At 44.1% G+C, this 18,832-nt stretch overlaps 1 protein-coding gene across 1 annotated transcript; it reads right to left on the reverse strand.

Moving 5' to 3' along the window:
* Window positions 1-747: 747 nt before the first annotated feature.
* Window positions 748-16,898, reverse strand: LOC150064949 (glutamate receptor ionotropic, delta-1-like). The gene is made up of 3 exons (XM_090329058.1): window positions 16,605-16,898; window positions 14,623-14,863; window positions 748-2,290 (listed from the first exon to the last, which is right to left on the reverse strand). Exons 1-3 carry the CDS (start codon window positions 16,796-16,798, stop codon window positions 1,961-1,963), a joined length of 765 nt encoding a protein of 254 aa, XP_090185184.1. The 5' UTR covers window positions 16,799-16,898; the 3' UTR covers window positions 748-1,960.
* Between the last annotated feature and the right edge of the window lie 1,934 nt (window positions 16,899-18,832).

Consider the following 18,832-nt stretch of genomic DNA (forward strand, 5'->3'; position numbering starts at 1 on the left):
AGTTGTATCCTCATTCCTTGATCGATCAGAATCACCTTGATCTTCCAAGAGGAAGAATCAGAAGTGATGCAATCCAGATTCCTCTTTCTCCACTCCTTTTTTCCTCTGGCTCTGTAACTTCTGTTGCTCTAAAATGGGTAATGGAGGGAGTTTTTAAGGTTGGTCTACTCTTATGATATAGGGTTTCCAGCAAGTTCAACAGCTCCAGCATAGCCCTAGAGACTTTCAATTGCTCTTAGAGCACCTGCTCTGGAGTGGAGTCATTGCTTGAGGACTCCTCCTGGCCTAGAAAAGGAGGTAAAGCGTGCATAGAAGGCGACTGCTGGGATTTCACTCTCCTAGCTGCCTTCTAAACACCTAGAGGTAAAACTTAATTTGTGAGGCTGTGAACAATTCCTTTAAGAAGATAGGAATGAGTCCTCATATTACAAAGCTGGGCTTCATTCCCAAGGGTCAAATCTCTTCCTAACTTGGTCTCTTTTTTCTATCCCACTGCTTCACTGTCATCTAGAGCACCTTCTCCACCCCTTCCAACAGATACTTTTACCTAAAATCACAATGCTTCTCTCTACTGCTAGTATTTATGATCCCATTTACCTCTCTCTCCTGGGGCCATAAACTGGGGCTAATACTGAGACTTGAACTCATGGCCTCACTTCTCACTTGTCTTCTCCTCTCAGCCTGGTGTTTACCACTGGAGCCACACCTCCACTTAGAGCTTTTTTTTTTGCTGCTTAGCGGGAAATAAGAGTTAACATGGACTCTTGAATTTGGGCAGCTCTGAGCTTCATTCTATCCTCAGATCTCAGCCTCCTGAGTAGCTAGGATTATAGGCGGGAGCCACCAGGGCTCAGCTGAAGAGTTTTTCTCTACCTGGCTTCTCATTTCATCACTTCGTATGATTTGCATGACCAGCCTCAGGTCTGTCAGTCCTTCAGAGCTTTCCACCAGGCCAATCCCAACTCTGCAAACTCCCTGAGGTAGTACTGGGAATCACCTTACTTCCTCCATCATCTATCTAATGACCTGATTTTTCTGAGTAGGTAAAGAAAGTTGAAAGGAAAAAGACCAGCAGAATGATATTAGAAGATATTGGCATCAAAGCCTTCAGAGATTGTCACTTCAGTGTGGGTATCTTCTCTGAGGTTTAGGGGTCAGATTCCTACTGCACACTGTGGGGTCACACAGTAGGGATACCACCTTGAGCCCTTGATATGGATAGACCAGGACTGTCTTGTTTCCAAGGTACTTTGCTCAGTGCCAGGCTACCAGGAAACAAGGCTAGCCCTATAACACGTGACCCGGTGCTACCAGGTTCCAGACTCGCTCTTCTTTGACTACAATGGACTGAAGAAGGAAATGAGAGATGAAAGGGTGAAGGTGGGAAGCCATGGGGGCCTGGCAGCCAGCAGCATTCAGGGTTGCTCCTCTTTCTTTTCCCCAGCAGAAAGGAGCTGCTTGTCCTGTCACCCTTCCTGCTCTCAGAAAGGCCCAGCAATGGGGGAAGTTCCTTTGGCACTTCAGAATGATCACAAGTAATTTGCCTTTTTATTCATATAGAACAAAATTTACAAAGTCATTCATACAGTTTTTGTATTTTGTTTTTTTTTACTGACTTCGAAAATTGGGAATATTCAAAATACACTTTTACCCCACTCCATTCTGTCATTATTTACAGATATGTACCAGAAAAATGAGTCTCTCTGTGTGTCTGTGTGTGTTAGGCGTGTGTCTATGTGTGTATGTTGAGTGTGTGTGTGTGTGTGTGTGTGTGTGTGCGTGTGTGTGGTCATTTTCTCGTATTAAAAAGCTCTGCTGGTTGGGTGGGTGGGCTGGGCAGGTGGGAGGGTAGGCGGTGTGGTCAGATGGAAGTGCCATGGGACATGTCCAGGGCCTCTGGAAGGACTCCTCCAGGCACGGGCTGAAAGGACATGGGGATGGGGGTCTTCACCAGACTCTGTCAAAACAGCCCCCCATTGGGCGATCTGTGTTTGCACTGAATGGAGGGCATAGTGGCCGAGCTGCTCAGGGGTAGTGGCAGATTGCTGCTGGGCCCTGATGACAGTGTCCGGCTGGTGCCATGGCTGCTTTGCTCAGGCAGAAAGGTGCTGACTGAGAGCTGCGTGTTCTGGTATTCCCTCGTAGGCTCCAGAGCTTGGCTGGGAGCCAGGCTTCCCATCTCCAGGGCTGAGAGCTCAATCGATGCAGGGGAAATCTGCTTGTGAGCAATGTCTTCATCCATGAGGCTGTTTATGCGCCTATGCACCTGCTCCAGGTTCACCTCTTTGTCCTGGGGAGAAAACGCAGGAAGATCAGGAGAAAGCCTTAGCAGTACACTAAGTCTGGCTTGTGGCAGCATCTGCATACCTGAAAGTACTGGCCTGTTTAGCTTGCTGGACAGAGTATTTTCCCTATTGCTCCCACCTCCCTCAAGTAGGTAGTCAACCCTCTGTTGTCTGGGGCATCCATAGGAAGGACACTTGCACTGTGTACCAACAATCCTTCCAGCATGCCTGCTGTACTCATCAGAACCATTGTCATGCCCAGAAGCATCCACCGGGACAAAGCCCTTTCAAGGCCTGGTGGAGACTAAAGCCCAATGGGAATAGAAGATTGGTCTTTCTTCCTCTGGTATGCTCTATGCCTTAACCATTTGAGTTCACAAAGGCTTGATACCATCACCTTGACCTTACGCAAAAGGAGGCTCAGTACAGAGAAGCTCAATGACTTCATCAGAGACCCGAGTCTCCAATCAAGGTATCTGGGAAATGTGGAGCAGGAGAGGGCTTCCTGCTCTCTCACTGAGCGATCTATACATTCAGGGATGCCACGAGTGGTACAAATCCCTATGTGAAAGGCTAACAAGGTTTCTAGGTATGGACCGGGGAAGTGAGGAAAGGCACTTCTCATGGGGTAAGTGACTCTCCTTGTGTCACAAAGGCTTTGAGACTGCCTGGAAAGATATTGTCTCTCTCCATGATGGTCTCACTGTGGTTGGTGGCACCACAGAAGATACTTTGGCTTGTTTATGTGCTCAAAAAAAGAAAAATCTAAAACAGGCCCAAATCACTCTTTTTTGCTTATATTTTTATTGTAATTAATAGAAGGGCAAATCACTCTTTTTAAAGGAGCTTATGCTTTGCCTTCCATGTCAGAAGGCATCAAGATCTAAGTGGTCATACAGCTTGTAAGTTTAAACTGCTTCTTCAGCTGTTTCCCTGTGAAGCCAGTAGAGTGTGGCCTGCTTCTTCTCCCAGGGAAAAGCTTCCCAGATGGGATTAGAAGTTGCAGTCCTATCTGTGGGCTGCATACCTTGCCAATAAAGGCAGATGGGGTGTAGCATATACTGCCATCCCTACCTGATGCCACACTCCAAGAGAAACATTGGATCCAAATCCTCTCCAAGGAAAATCTCGTGGGTGGTTCAATGCTGACATCATATGGGACAGAGAAACTCGGACCTTCCGCATTTGGGGAGGGATGATAGAAAGCTTGAGAAATTCAAAAGTCTTGATACACTTTCAGAAAGAAAAAGAAGGAACCCTGCAAAATAAATAATGACTGCTCCAGAGGTTTGTTTCTATGGGGCTGGGTACACAGGAATTTCCTCCAGGAGGCCACCAAGTACATCTGGCCTGTACTTAGATGCAGAGGGCTAACCCCAGGAAGACTCAATTGTTCATTTGCTAGCAGATAAGGTGAAATGCCCTGAATGCCACTTCCTTCCAAATGTTCCCTGCCATGGAAAAAGGTGCCCATCAGTTCTCTATGCCCCCATGAGTTTAGAGTTGACACACAGAGTGCTTGACTTTGGGTGGGGAACCTGTTGTCATTCTCACAAAGTCTCCCAGAGTGAGAAAACTGACAGTTTCCTACGACAACGGAGAAATGGCTTCAGACTAAGAGATATGATGGTCAGAGAGCACATTGGTTTGAAAGTGAACTCAGATCCATGTCAGATGGCAGTTGGACATAATTGACAAGCCCCTTAAGGAGAGCCAGAAGAAATACAGTTCAGCAAGTTGGGGCTAAGAGACCAGCTTTGAGTTGAGGCCATGTCTGAGAGGCAAAAGTCACAAGTGACACCAGGTTTCTACATGAGAGAAGAAAACACCATTCAGGAAAGTTTCATTGAATCTTTCAGAAGTTTATAAACTATAGATGTTCTTCAATTGTTGAGATTAATCCCGAGGATCTCAGCATACGTCAAAAATATCATTCAGTAAATTAAAATGCATTTAATACACCTCACCTACCAAACATCCTAGCTTAGCAAGGCAGGTAGAGCTTGCTTTCACTTGTGATTCAGTGGATGGTGTCCCTGTGCACTTTTGCTCAAGGTTAGCATTAGAACACTTCCTCCAACTTTTGGGAGGTTAATTAGAGATAAGAGTCCCATGGGCGTTCCTGCCCAGGCTGGCTTTACCTGATCTCAGCCTCTTGAGTATCTAAGATTACAGACTTAAGCCACAGGTGCCCAGCTGGCACATTGCTTGTGTAGTAGCATAGTCAACATTAAAAAAGTTCATGGGTTGAACCATGAATCAGGGGCAACCCCTAAATCACAAAACAAATTCAAGTTCGTTGCTTACTATAGTCAGTGAGTTCAAATTCAAGTTCATTGCTTAAGTATAACACAATTGCGCCAGTTGTGGCAGCTTCCTGTCTTTCTATTTATTCATTTGAATTTTTGCATATAAAATTGTTGAAGTAGTCTTTTATGCCTGTTACTTGGAAACATTAGTGTGTGCAAATCACTCAGAGGCACTAATCTCTTCTTAAATATGCTCACAGTTTATTTGCTTTGAGGAAATAAATGATTGTCTACCCTGGACAGCAGCTTGTCAAGTGACCTGTTCACCTAGCCAAGAGATACAATCTGAACCTAAGCAAGAACAAGAGGAATGAGTCTGAAGTTTATTTGGAGAGACAAACCAAGAGAAAATGGTTGGTATTTGGTCAGGAGGGCAGAGGTACCTTATCCAGCTTTCTGCCCCTTGATTTTGGGGCCTCTGGACAAGCCTTGGCTCTGCCCACCACCAAGCCTATTCCCCCAGCTTCTCCTGGCTACCAGGATCCCCTGTGATGCTTCTGATAATGGATGCGATTCCATCACCTGCTGCATTAGCCAAAGTCACAAGCTACTTTCTAAATGTCCAAAGAGAAGAAGACTGGTAACAGAAGAATATCAGATACTTTGAAGCAAATATCAGATACTTTGAAGGTTTAAGAATTCAAGTTTCAGGGCCAGGAGTTTGGCGTAGTGGGAGAGTGCTTGCCTAGCATGCACGCAGACCCAGGTTCAATTCCTCGATACCATATACACAGAAAATCTGGAAGTGGTGCTGTGGCTCAAGTGGTAGAGTGCTAGCCTTGAGGAAAGCCAAAGGATAGTGCTTAGGCCCTGAATTCAAGCCCCAAAACTGGCAAAAAAATTCAATTTTCCCTCCTCTGCCTGCAACAAAACCCAGGGAAGGATGGCTGAGCATATCGCCCAGCTATAAAGGTTTACCCATCCATGGAAGAAAACTGATTACCAGGAGGTTTTGTGGATTAGTAGAAGAACTAGTTTGTTGTGCAACCCTGACTTTCTTCCTTTCTATGTTCTCTTCAGGACTGTAAGGTCCTCAGAGTTTCCCTTATGCCATGGTTGTGACAAAGGTAAACTCTTATGCCTATGGTTGAGCTCCAAAGGTAGGTCTTCTGTGGGAATGGAAGGAAATGAAGTTGGAAGAGTGGAATTCTTTGCAGCAGGAAGCAAGTATGTGGCTTGTGTTCATGCTAGATTCTGGCAGGTGGCAGGGACAACCTAGTTCTTGTTCTGAGAGCCATTTTAATGTTAGGTGTCCAGAAGGTGATTCCTACTTTTTTCAAGGTTTTGAGAGAGAGAAAAAAAGATAACTTCTTGTCCAAGAAGATCACAAGGAGTTGGAAAATTGAGAGCAGAGGGCACAGAGAAAAAAACCTTCCCCTATCTTCTACCAGGCAAACAAACACTGTGAGCTTTGAGGAAAAGACAGACCAATCAAAATCCTCTGAAGAGAAAAACACAAGAAAGCTCTCTTTTTCTCCCTCCTTTCCCCCTCCCCTCTTGATATAGATGCTTTCACCACCGAGATACCAAGGAGAGAAGGCAGAAGGCCTGGTATGTTAAAAAAGTGAAAGGGCACAGAATCCAGCCTAACATGTTAAATACAGTGATGTATGGGGAGATGATCAGGTACCATTAAAGCATTTAGAAAACAGACCAATCCAGAAAGTTAATGTAAACCTGGCCATTTAACTTAAGACCATGTTTGTAAGTTGTGTGTTGTGGTTCCAACCTGCAATAATAGTTACTTGGGTTATAAAAATCAGGGAACAATTCGAGAGTTTAAGAGACTCCATCTTCATCATTGGCTGGTCATTATGGCCTATACCTATTGCTCCAGTTCCTTGGGAAGCACAATAGCTGGGCTTGTATTCGTCACCCCCAGATACAAGGGGAAGCATGAGGAGTGAATCGTAGACCAAGACACACAGAGAACACAGTGAGACTCTACCTCAACAATAACCCAATGGAAAAAAAGACACTGCTTAGCAAGCATGTGGTCCTAAATTCAATCCCCAAAACCATCAATTTAAAAACAGAAAGAAAACGATAAGCATTTCTGAATAAAAAGTCTTGAATACTTTGTGTGTGTGTGTGTGTGTGTGTGTGTGTGTATCTATGTGTCTCTATGTCTGTGTGTATTTACCAATACTGGGGCTCAAATTCTTCAGACTGACCTCATATTCTTTCTTAGTTTATTTGCTCATGGTTGGCACTCTGTGATTTGAGCCATACCTCCACTTCTGAATAAATTCTTTCTTAAGCCCATTTATTCTCTTCTTGCTTCAATTTAAGGATGGATGAATCCATTCCCCGGCTGCGAGGACATGTCCTGTGGCTATTAATTAGCCTTTAACCTCTCTACACCAGGACACATGGAAAATGTCCACACCAATTGCAGAAATTTTCTAGAGAGAGTGTCCCATTTCAAATGACTGTCAAACATCCAACTTCCTTGCGCCACTGGGACATTTTTCTATTCAAATTCCATTAATCCAGTAGAGCCAATGCTAAGACAACCCTTGGGAAAGGAGGGGACCATTAAGAGCCAGCGACCACTGGTTGTGTGACCAGATAAGACAAAGCATGGAGGATCTGGAGCATAGTCTAGCGATAGAGTGCTTGCTTAGCATGCACGAAGCCCTTGGTTCAATTCTTCAGTACCACATACTCAAAAAAAGCCAGAAGTGGTGCTGTGGCTCAAGTGACAGGGCATTAGCCTTGAGCAAAAAGTCCAAGGACAGTGCCCAGGCCCTGAATTCAAGCCCCAAGACTAGGAAAAAAAGAAAATGAGTAGAATAAGAAGAAAAAATTTCATGACTCCTCTGCAAAACAGAAATGCAACCTATCTGAGGGTCGGTCTCACAGTTTTTCTTGATCCTGCTTGCTCCAATTGTTCTGTATGCACCCAGAACTGAACAGCAAAGAACATATCTGATTTAAGGCTTGGCAATCTTGTCTTCTTAGATTACCGGGGGGTCACAGTATTAACACATGCAAGGTCATGTTTCGTTGTACCTTCTTGTGTCTGGCCAAGGGAAGAAGCAGCAGGAGTAATCAGCTTACTCAAGGAAAGAGGCAAGAGTAATTTGAATAATTATTCATCTTTGAGACAAAATGGTGCATTCTATAATGTTATGCAAATTCCAATAATGGGTTTTTTAATGTGAACTACATAAGTTTACATCCTCATTATCCTAAGGTTTCTGCATTCAGCCAGGTAATGACAGTTGAGGAAAGAGACCTGGAAACTTTCTGTGGCCTTCATTAATCTAGCATAGGCAGCTGACCTAGTCAAACACCCCAGAAGAATATGACATAAAACCCCACTGGCTGCATTTACCCATGATTCAGCTGCATTCCAGCTCTGTATTTCTTACCCCAAATTAAACATGATGAACAGATGCACCAACAGAGGTTACCAGGGAATCTCTCTCAGGCATTGTCTTGCAGAGAGATAAAGTTCTGTAATTAAGCTGCTGTTCACCAATGTGGAAATAATACAGTATATTGAAAAACGGTAATTAACTAAACTATCATCTATGTAACAGTCTGTTACACGCGGGACTCGTTAGAACTGACTTTGTTTGGAATCCAACAGCTCCTACTTTAAGTCAGGCAAGACCAGAACTAGGAGTGAGGGACTTCTCGTCTGACTACAGCGATCGTTGCCAGCTCTCTCTCACTAACCACTGCAACGAGCCAGGTGGTAAATGAGACGTAATGACTGGGAGAAATGCCACCAAGATGATCCCCTTAAAGTGTGACACCGATGTCTTGGAAAAGGCTAGGGGAGTCAGAGTCATGTTGGATAAAATCAGCGGTTGACCCTCACCTCCAGGAAGTGATCTCAAGAGAGGTCTCACAGGCAGATTTTTCAAAGCACCATGGCAGAGTTTTGAGTAACTTAATCGACAGGGCCCCCACAAGCAATGGCAAACATGAGAATAAACTGAGGCTGGGAGTGAAGTGATTGGCACGAGATGACACAGTTCTATGGCGAGTGAAGCATCAGTATTAGCACTCTCATCCACCTGTCTCCAAAACCTGGAAGTTTTTCCCCCACCATACCAAAGTAGATATTAGATATTTACCAAATCTCACTATGAAGATTTATCCACAACTTAGCAGAAGGTTGATGGGAGATTTTAATCCCTAGCAGAATATCAGGAGTAGATGTAGTTTATCAATTACAGTTGTCCGTGGCTCCTTACAATGACCCTTTATGAAACGAGGTTCAAGCATCTATATTTCAAATGGCTCAAGAATTAATTATCTTGGATGCACAGCCATACCCGAATGCCATTGATCTCACTCACTGCAGTGATTATCTAACAATTTAACATGAATAAGATTTTCTTTATAGGAGTCCAGGTTAGTTCATTCGAATGAATGAATAAATACTTCTGAGCTCCTACCACCAGATGAACTCGTGTTCTACAGAAAGCATTCATCTTTGGTTCTTGGCACATGGAAGATGCTCAAAACTTCAGTTATATTCATCATGCCTTAGTAAGGCCTCGGTGTCTCAGAAAGAAGGCAAAAATGATGAGAATTCAGAGGTGAGGAGTTGCTGGCAGAATTGCAGCAGAGACAAGTAGGTAAACAATCACTACAGGATGGAATTGTATCTAACACTGTCCACATTCAGGGGAAGCTTTGCCAGTAGGCTGGTTTGGAGATTTGCAGTGATATATAATAAAGTGCTCAGTGCTGCTGCTGGGTACACACCTGGGATATTAACTACTTAGGAGGCTGATGTCTAAGAATCACAGTTCGAAGCCAGCTTAACCAGGAGATGTCTGTGAGACCCTTAGCTCCAGTGAACTTTGGAAAAACCTAGAAATGGAGCCCCCATGGCTCAAGTGATAGAGGGCTAGCCATGAGCAAGAATGCTCAAGGATAGCATCTAGGCCCCAAGTACAAGGTGTCAGATCAGCACACCCACCCAAAAAGTGTTCAATGCCCTCCGACTAAAAGGCCCTGGGCTAAGAACTAGAATGTGCCAAACTGTTCAACCTCAGTAAAGTAGCTATCAGGTTAGACTCAAGTTTCAGCTGACGAGTGAGAACTGGGGATTAAAAGAAGTAGCTGTCTCATGAGAGCCCTGATCCATGGAAGAACTGTGTTACATCCTTCATTTCCTGAATTCTCTGGGGAAAAAAATGCTAATATCTGGATTTTAAGTAGGAATTCCTAGTTAGGAACTCAGAATCCAGCACACACCAGCCAGAAAGCCAGTATATGGCTCTTTGACAAGCCTGCCTCTAGAGGGCAGCAGATGCATCTGGGCTCTTGCAGTTCCCTGTGGTCTTCCAAGGGTAAGAATGCCTTTTTCAAATGTTAAGTAGATAAGCTGCAATTTGCCCAGCACAGGCCAGTTACCCTAAGGTGTAATGTGCCTCTTCCATACTCCACACCATCCATTCCTCCATCCGTAAGAGGCAACAGACCCTTGGTCCCCATGAATCAAGAATGTCTCTGGGATGAGAGTAGCCTGAAGACCCTTTGCACATCTTTCTTGATTGAAAGTGTTACAACAGATGAAAAGGGAATTTGTGCAGGAGAGAAAGTCTCCACACAGAATAAACAGTGATCAAAGGAAGAGAGGCTTTGTTAAAGAATAGTGTGGAGTTGGAGATCTGACCTCCCAAGAAGGGCCCAGACAGATGCTGGCCAGACAAAGAGGCCAGCCATCACTCAGTCTCCTGCCACTCAACTACCCTTGCCAGCCACCTCCTGCCTGCTACAGAAGCATGGGGCGAGGGAGGGTGGGCAAAGGCAGGAAGCAGCAAGGATTCTAAGCTTCCAGCCTACGGATGGATGATTCATCTCTCAATCCTCATGTCAGCTCCCATTTGTGCAGTTCTCATCTTTATTTCATGAATATTTTATTCTCAGAGCAATGACTCCACATACCCCATAAATCTAGCGGGTGGCTCTTTACTGCATCCTCTGAGCTTGATGCACTCACCTGCATTGGGTAACTACATGATTGTCTGATTCCCCAGGAAAAAAAATATATGAGCTCAAATGCACATGAATATTAAGGGCTTGAACGCACATTACTACTCTTACCCAAATAGGTGTCTAAACTCTGAAGGCAATCTCACAATAAGCCATTAAACACAGCTTGGGCTCCACCCAAAGACAGGTTCCTTGCTCTTAAGAAATATGGCTGGTGGCCCCAAATGAAATGCTTTAGGAGTAAGTAGACACTCTCACCTAATTTCAAATGTTGCTCCATAAAACACAAGCCACAGTAGATCTAAATTAAACACCATCATTATTTCTCCATGGTTTGAAAGATTCACTTCTTAAATACAGTCATGTTAGCCCTTTCCCTGGTTCCCATGCTCTGTTTAGATGAGGAATCTGTACTCCTCAGCCAGACATAAAAGTCCTGAGGAACACATCCAGCCTTCCCTTACCAGCATCTTCCTCCTGCCCTCCTTCCCTGTTAACCATTCATTTGCCATTCACTATCCCATCTCATCTCCAGATGTAGGGTTTCTTCTCATTCTTATCACTCATGTCAGAACAATTCAAGCCCCACTAAATCTTGGTTACTCACCACTACCCACTATGGCCCCGTAAAGAGTTAGCTGGACTAGGGCCTTGGCTGGTACTTGCTGCTCGTTTCAGAAGAGCTGAGATCCATGGAAAGGAGATCTGCCGGGAAATATCTGTGTGGTACTTGCCGGTAAGGTGGTAAATTATCTGAAAAGAGGGGCTGTGCTCCCATCAGTGATCTTATTAAAGAAAGAAGGGAGAGAAATGGAAGAAACTTCATCTTCAATTGAAAAAAAGCCAATGGTTCACATCTGTAACTCCATCTACTCAGGAGGTTAAGAGCTGAGGTTGGTGGTTCAAAGTGAGCCTGGGAAGTAAAGTCCATGAGACTCTTATCTCCAATTAACCATCAAAAAGCCAGAAGTGGAGCTGAGGCACAAGTGGTGGTAGAGTACTATCTTTGAGCAAGAAAGCTCAGGAATAGCACCTACCCTCTGAGTTCAAGTCCCAGGATGCACTCTATGCACTCTCTCTTTCTTTCTTTCTTTCTCTCTTCCTCCCGTTCCCCCCCCCCCCCCTCTCTCTCTCTCTCTCTCTCTCTCTCTCTCTCTCTCTCTCTCTCTCTCTCTCTCTCTCTCTCTCTCTCTCTCTCTCTCTCTCCCTCTCCCTCTCCCTCTCCCTCTCCCTCTCCCTCTCCCTCTCTGTAGTATATGTTTCCATACAACATCATAATGATGTCAGGATTAACTGCAGCTGCTCTGCTTCTCTGCATGCCTCTCCATGGACCCTCCTCTTCCTAGAAGCAGGTCGGCAGCCAGGGCAGGAGAGCTGCATTTTAGAAGTAAGATATGAACATTCATCTCCTCATAGCTGAGATGTTGGACTTAGACACCAGGAGATAAGCAAGAAGGGCACAGACAGCGTGCACTCTTCTTTTTGCCTCTACCTTCTGACATTCCTACCTATGTCTCTCCAGAAAATAAAATTCTGTGTTTCTCCCCTTCTCTCTCTCTTACACACACACACACACACACACACACACACACACACACACACACACACTCCTGTATACATACAAACTGATGATTAATTCTGGAGCTGTCATGACACTGGGGGTTATAAAGAGATAAAACTGAAAATAGTTGCAAAGTGACAAGACTAAAAATAGACAATGCCTTCCAGAGGCTCCTAGGAGATGTATTAAGAGTTTGAACTCGAGCTTATGTCTTGCACCCCACCTTGCCCACATCAGCCAGGCCAGCACTGCTCACCTCTGCTCCCTGATCCAAGGGGCATTTTCTTTCTCCTCTTTCTTTCTTTCTCCTCTCTTCCTTCCTTCCTTCCTTCCTTTCTTCCTTTTTTTGCCAGTCCTTGGTTTGAACATAGGGCCCGGGTGCTGTCTCTGACCTTCTTTTGCTCAAGGCTAACACACTACTACTTGGGCCACAAGGCCACTTCCATATACATGCAATCTCCAGGTCTTTCTTGCCCCAGCTGGTTCTGAACCACAATCCTCACATCTCAGCCTCCTGTGAACCACTAGCACCCAGCCCAGGTGGCATTAGCAGAGGTGGTGGACAGTATAAACAGTCCAAGAGGGGTTTTATATGAGTCAGCTAGTGTCTCTTTCATCCACTCTGTCTTCCCTGTTCCTGCTCCGGGTATCTCTGGGGATAACCCTCTCTGGCTGCCTGTGCTGTACACATGGGCCATGATTGTGGCAGTGGTGAGAGGGCCATGACCAGGATGTGGAGGGGTCAGACATGATGCCCCAGCTGCAGAGTTAAGTGAGGTTCTTCATGAAACCACTTAAAAGGATAATTCCCAGTCCTTCCCAGTGGCTTCATTTACAAGTTTCCAGTTGTAGCTCCATTATGGTGGCTCATGCATGTATTCATTCTGGCTACTCAGAAGACTAAAATTTGAGGATTGAGGTTCAAAGCCAGTCTGGATAGAAAGTTCATGATATTCTTATCTCCAATTAATCACCATTCCATGAATTCCCTGCAAAGGTAATCCTTCCTGCCTTCCTGGGGTCTGGGAGTGACAGGGGAGCTATGGAGGTGGCATTGGAACCATTCCTTGTATTTTTTGACATGGCAATATATACGGAAGGAAAGGAAGATGCCCCTGGAATATTTCAGAGCTCTCTCAGCAGTGCCCTCCTTCCAAGGAAAGGAAAATCAGATGACACTGCTCACTGGGATGAATTGTTAAGAAAGATGGAAGCAAGCAGACCCCATAGTCCTCAGCTAGAAATTCCTTACAGACTGGTGAATGACATCACAGCCAGCCAACCACTGCAGACCACAGAGACGATGACTAAGGTTCTTACTGTCCAGAGGCACAGATTCCCAGCCCCACATTAGACTGAGAAGATTCCAGGCCGCTCACACTGCTCCTGCCTAGTTTTTATTTCTGCCCCTGCCCCTGCCCCAGTTGAGTTTGACTCTTTCCTCTAAAAATCATTTTTGTGAACTTGTGTCACTAGAGTCACTGGAGAATACAAACAACAACAAAAATGAACAAATCATAACAAGTCAGTTGCCTCTCAGTTCCCTTGTTTGGGATTTCCATCCTCACCCCAACAGAATCTGTAAGCAGGGCTGTGATTCCAGCTGTCTGTCGCTGAGGGGTACATGCTGAGATGTGAGAGCCAATGAATGCAGTGACTGGGCTTGTGCTAAGAACATTGTCATCAAATGGCACACCCTGCTGCCATCGTTTAGAACTGTCTCCTAGGGGCCCTTGTGATGACTTCATTTCAAACAATTCCCAAGATGAGCTTAAAGAACCCCCCCCCCAGGAGAAGTATCAAAGCACAGATTTAACTGTGATTAGCATCCATTGGGACAGAGCTACAATAATACCCTGAAAGTGGGGTGTCTCAAGCAGGATGTAAACCCTACAAGAAGGAAGGAGAGAGGGAGGAGGGGTAACAGGAGAGATGGGGACACCCTCTGTGGCTGGGTAAGCAAAGAGAACCAGAAAGGAATATGGGGTCCTCTCTTACCCTACAGGTGATCTCTCCAGGTCAGGGTGGAGGCACATGGGCAGGGCAGGGTGGGGAAAGGCTCTCTGGCGCTGCCCATGCTGTACTTGTTCTATAGATAAATACAGGACTTTAGTGGCCGTGGCTGGCACGTGGTGCTTTCTTCAAACTATGAAACTGTCCCCTGCATTTTTCCCTCTCTTGTTTTAAGAACAAAACAAACCAAAACCAGGCAAAGGAAAGAGGGGCACTGTCCACAAAGAAATGTATTCTTTACCTGACTTATGATACTACAAACCCTCTGTTCATTCATCCCCTTTATAATAACAATCAAAATAGATGAAAATTTATTTTAAAATATATAATAAAACCAGAATCCCTCCCGATATACATTGCTGATATCTCTCAATAAGAGGCCTCATGTAAACACTAACTGGAAGAAAACAATTGCCCGATGGGATCCCTCCCTCCCTCCCGCCCTCCCTCCTTGGTTGTGGCAGACAGAGGTAGGACCCCAGGTACAGACCTCTTTGGGGGTCTCCTGGTGGCACCGGTTACTGTTCCACCATAACTCCAAGGCAGCCACCAGGCAGGCAAGGAGAAGACCAATTGCCAAGATGCAGAAGACACCAGCAAAGTTGTGCAGCTTCAGGGATTTGCCATCAGCCTGGGCACTGGCGTGGCTGGTGAGGTCACAGCGACCTGTGTGCGGCCACCACTTCTGCTTGAGTACATCTAGGTCACCTGTGTCCTGAAGCTCCAGGATCCTGCAAGACAAACCTCAGGTGAGCCATAGTCACAGATCTCGTCCGCTCAGTCCTGGTCTCTGCCACCATGATGGTTCTATTATGTGTAGTCTTGGAGGCAACTCTTTGCCTCAAATTCCACTACAACCCATACAAGCAGACACAGTGATTTCCCCAAAACATTAATCAGGTTTTATCTCTTTTCTCCTCAGCAGCCAATCTCCTTTCCTCTGTGGTCCATGGACCAAATCCAGTAACAAAACAGGAGAATGAATAAGGAATCAATAGGTAAATATGGAAACAAATCAAGTAAACACACACACAGTGGGCTTAAGACATTCATGGTTACAAAAATTATTCGAATGCACCATCTATCTGGCAAATATCATGTAACCTTTCTATTAATTACAATAAAAAATATATGAAAAAAAATTATTTGAAGGGTTGGTTGGGATGGGATGGGTAGGTAAGAATGTTGAAAGGAATGATAGTGATCAAATTGCATAGTACTCATAAACTGCCTTGCTGAACACCAACTCGTTGGTAAAGCTTCTTAACCATAATAAAAATACCTTAGAAATTTCTTATTTCCACAGGTTGAGCATATCTATCCAAAAAACAAAAATCTGAAATTCAAAATGCTCCCCAATCTGAAAAATTCTGAGGAATAACATGGTATTCCGATTAGAAAATTCTACATATATCTTCTGATGACTTGATGGAGAGAATTTCATATGCAAAATTATTTAAAATAGTATATACAATTTCACCTAGGTGTAATCCCTAAGAAAACTCATTATGCATATATACATATATACATATATGTATAATGAGGTACATAATGGTATATATATAATTATATATAATGAGATATATATGTAATGATATAAATATATATAATGAGATATATGATGCATCATATAATGAAATAGTGATATGTAATTATATATTATATAATGATATATATTTATTTAATGCATTATACATATGCATTTAAGAAATAAAGAAACCTCTAAAACATTTCTTATCCAGAGCATTTTTTTAATTTTTATTTTTCTTTGGCCAGTCCTGGGCTTTTGCTCAGGGCCTGAGCACTGTCCTTGGACTTTCTCAAGGCTAGAGCTCTACCACTTGAGCCTCAGCACCACTTTCAGCTTTTTTTCTATGTATGTGGTACCAAGGAATCAGACCCGGGTCTTCATACATGCTAGGCAAGCACTCTACCACTAGACCAAACTCCTGGCCTCTCCAGAGCATTTTTGACAAGGAATACTTCACATGTCTACCCAAGTCTCTCCCTCTAGGACCCACATGATTCTTCATTTATTCATTTGCTGTCGAAAGTAATGCCTAATCCTGCTGAGCTTATACTTTCAAGGCATAAGAAACTAGCCTTAAGACAAACAGAGCCAGCAATGTAAAGACAGAAGCTGTGATAAATACAATGAAATGAAAGTACAGGTGCCAGGAATTGAAATGAAAGTACAGGTGCCAGGAAATGGCACATTTTGAGGCCAGCTCAGCCAGGAAGGCTAAGGAGGATCTTGTGAAGGAAGTAATGGTTAAATTACACCTGAAGCATGATTTATCATAGCTTATACCGGTCTAGAATATTCAGTGTGCCAGGAAATATCTGTGTTAAATGTTTTGTAGATAATGATGAATTTTTGTGTCAATCCTTTGTGAAGGTTATTTCTGTATTCCCATTTTTACAGAGAAAGAAATCAAAACGCAGAGAGATGAAATACCTTCCCAAACTTACTTTGAGGTTGGCAGCATTGGCGTGCAACGAGGCAAAGGAAGCCCCTTCCTGGGACTAGAATTACATATAACTGTCTTGGCTGGTGCAGGGATTTGTTGTGTGCAAGCCACTGTAACAAGGCCAGTGAGTCTGTGGAATGGTGAGTTAGGAGAAGGACGGTGTGAGTAAGTACACAACAAGCCGAGCCCAGGCATCTGGATTGGATTTATTCTACCTTAGAAGGGCAACTCCTACTGCTCCTTGCTGCCCTCTGGTGAGGCTTTTCTAACTTGTATTTTGTAGCTTCCCCCTGAAATCCAGGAGCCTAAAAAGTGAACCAGTGGCAGCCTGGTACATCTTTCCCACATGTGCCACACACATACACACATACACACACACACACACACACACACACACACACACACACGCGCGTGCGCACGAGCGCACGCACACACACACACCAACTCCAAATAGTCAACTAAGCCTGTTTTTGAAGTCATGCTCATTGAATCTGGTCCATGAGGTTTTTCAGTTAACAACATCTGATGTGATCTCCTTTATCTTCTTGGTTATGCACCGTTAACAAGCAGCAATTGATCACACTGGGAAGACATTCACCTAAATAACTGAGCAGTATCTGTCTTGGACTTATGTCACAGGCTGGCTGTGACCACAGGTCTAAAGCAGTGCTCAGATATCCTTCATTGTATCCAATAGTTACAAATGGTGACTCCTCAAGAGGATCCACTGACCTGTTAGCAGCATGGATCCAGAATGACATAGCCCCTTCATTGGCTGGGATCAATCAAGCTGAGTGAAAAGAGCAGGCTTTGGAGTTGCCAAATCTCAGCCTTGTATACCTGGACATAGGCTTGGTCCCTGCTAAAATGCAGTATCCTCATCTTTCTAGCACAGACTGTATTCCTACTACATTAATAGGGTAGTGGCTTCTGGGATGGGTCTGCCTGTTCTTTTCGCATGGATTTTAAAAAAAATATATAAATCTACTTGCTCTCACAGCTAAGGCCTAAGGTTGCAAGCATGTGCTCTGCCAATAAAGATGTGTATTTGTCAAATAATGCAAACTAACCTAAACCAAAATGGCCATGGTTAAATCATGACATGAGTCCATCAAATGTTCAAGGCACTGATGAGCCCAAATGACTCAGAATATGGCTATGCATGGAAGGTCTTGGACATTGAGATAAATGCATGATTCAACATGCATTTGGGTGTCAGGAGCCATGCTCCTGAAAATCATAGCTTTCTCTCCAATAGCACACTGCAGAATTAACTGGGTAGCCATAGTGTCTCATTCAGTATCTCCCATGACTCGTGTCAGGTAAGGGAAGTTATGTGTCTACAGATCCACTGGCCTTATCTAAGTGTCTTGGTTGGCAGGGTTGAATAGGTTGAACATCCTGTAAAGTTATGGGAACTCTAGTGTCAGATATAAAAGATGTCAGGACCTTAGAGAAGGCTAATGGTTGAACTATTGACTCAGCATGGAGAGAATTGGAGTTGCGTGCTTACGGAGACTGTGCTAATGCAAATGGTTGGAATCCAGACTTTGAAACCCTAGCCTTCTAAAAATCTGAGACAATAAATGTACCTACCTCACAGACCATTAGCTCGCATCCTGATGAGCAACAAAATCTCCATAAAAGGTAACAGAGCCTGGTACTAGCGGCTCATGCCTCTAATCCTATCTACTCAGGAGGCTGAGATCTGAGGATCACAGTTAGAAGTTAACCTGGGCAGGAAAGTCTGTTACACGTTTTATCTTCACTTAGTAGTTGAACAATCAGATGGTCAAATTGACCAACAGACTTACCAGGCTAGTTGGGTATAAGCTGTGTTTACTGAGAAAATAATAGGGGAAAATCATTTCATACTATTTCAATCCTCACAAAAACCTGCTGAGTAATCCCATTTTCGTTCATTGCTTTTGTTCTGTGAGTGAGTGTGTGTGTGTGTGTGTGTGTGTGTGTGTGTGTGTGTGTGTGTACTGAGATTGAGGCTTGAGCTCAAGGCCTTACATTCTCTTTTGGCTATTTTGCTTAAGGCCACATTCTACCACTGAAACCACATCTCTGGTTTTGGCTTTTTGCTGGTTAGCTGGGGATAAGAGTCTCATGGACTTTTCTGTCCAGGATTGCTTTGAACTTGGATCCTCAGATCACAGTCCTCTGAGTAGCTTGGCTTAAAGAATAGTTCTTACCAAGTCTGTTTCACTTCTTGAAGACTGG

This window comes from Megascapheus bottae, chromosome 3 (assembly GCF_031878675.1).
Source record: "Megascapheus bottae isolate mThoBot1 chromosome 3, mThoBot2.hap1, whole genome shotgun sequence".
In the NCBI taxonomy this organism is placed as follows: domain Eukaryota; kingdom Metazoa; phylum Chordata; class Mammalia; order Rodentia; family Geomyidae; genus Megascapheus; species Megascapheus bottae.

Bases quoted from the DNA above. Each gene is read 5' to 3' on its own strand.
- LOC150064949 (XM_090329058.1), bottom strand. From the start codon at position 16,798: ATGCCTGGGCTCGGCTTGTTGTGTACTTACTCACACCGTCCTTCTCCT. The intron at 14,864-16,604 runs GTAAGTTTGGGA...TTTGTCTTGCAG, and splicing joins CCAATGCTGCCAACCTCAAA to GATCCTGGAGCTTCAGGACA. The intron at 2,291-14,622 runs GTCTGTACCTGG...TTTTCTCCCCAG, and splicing joins ACCAGGAGACCCCCAAAGAG to GACAAAGAGGTGAACCTGGA.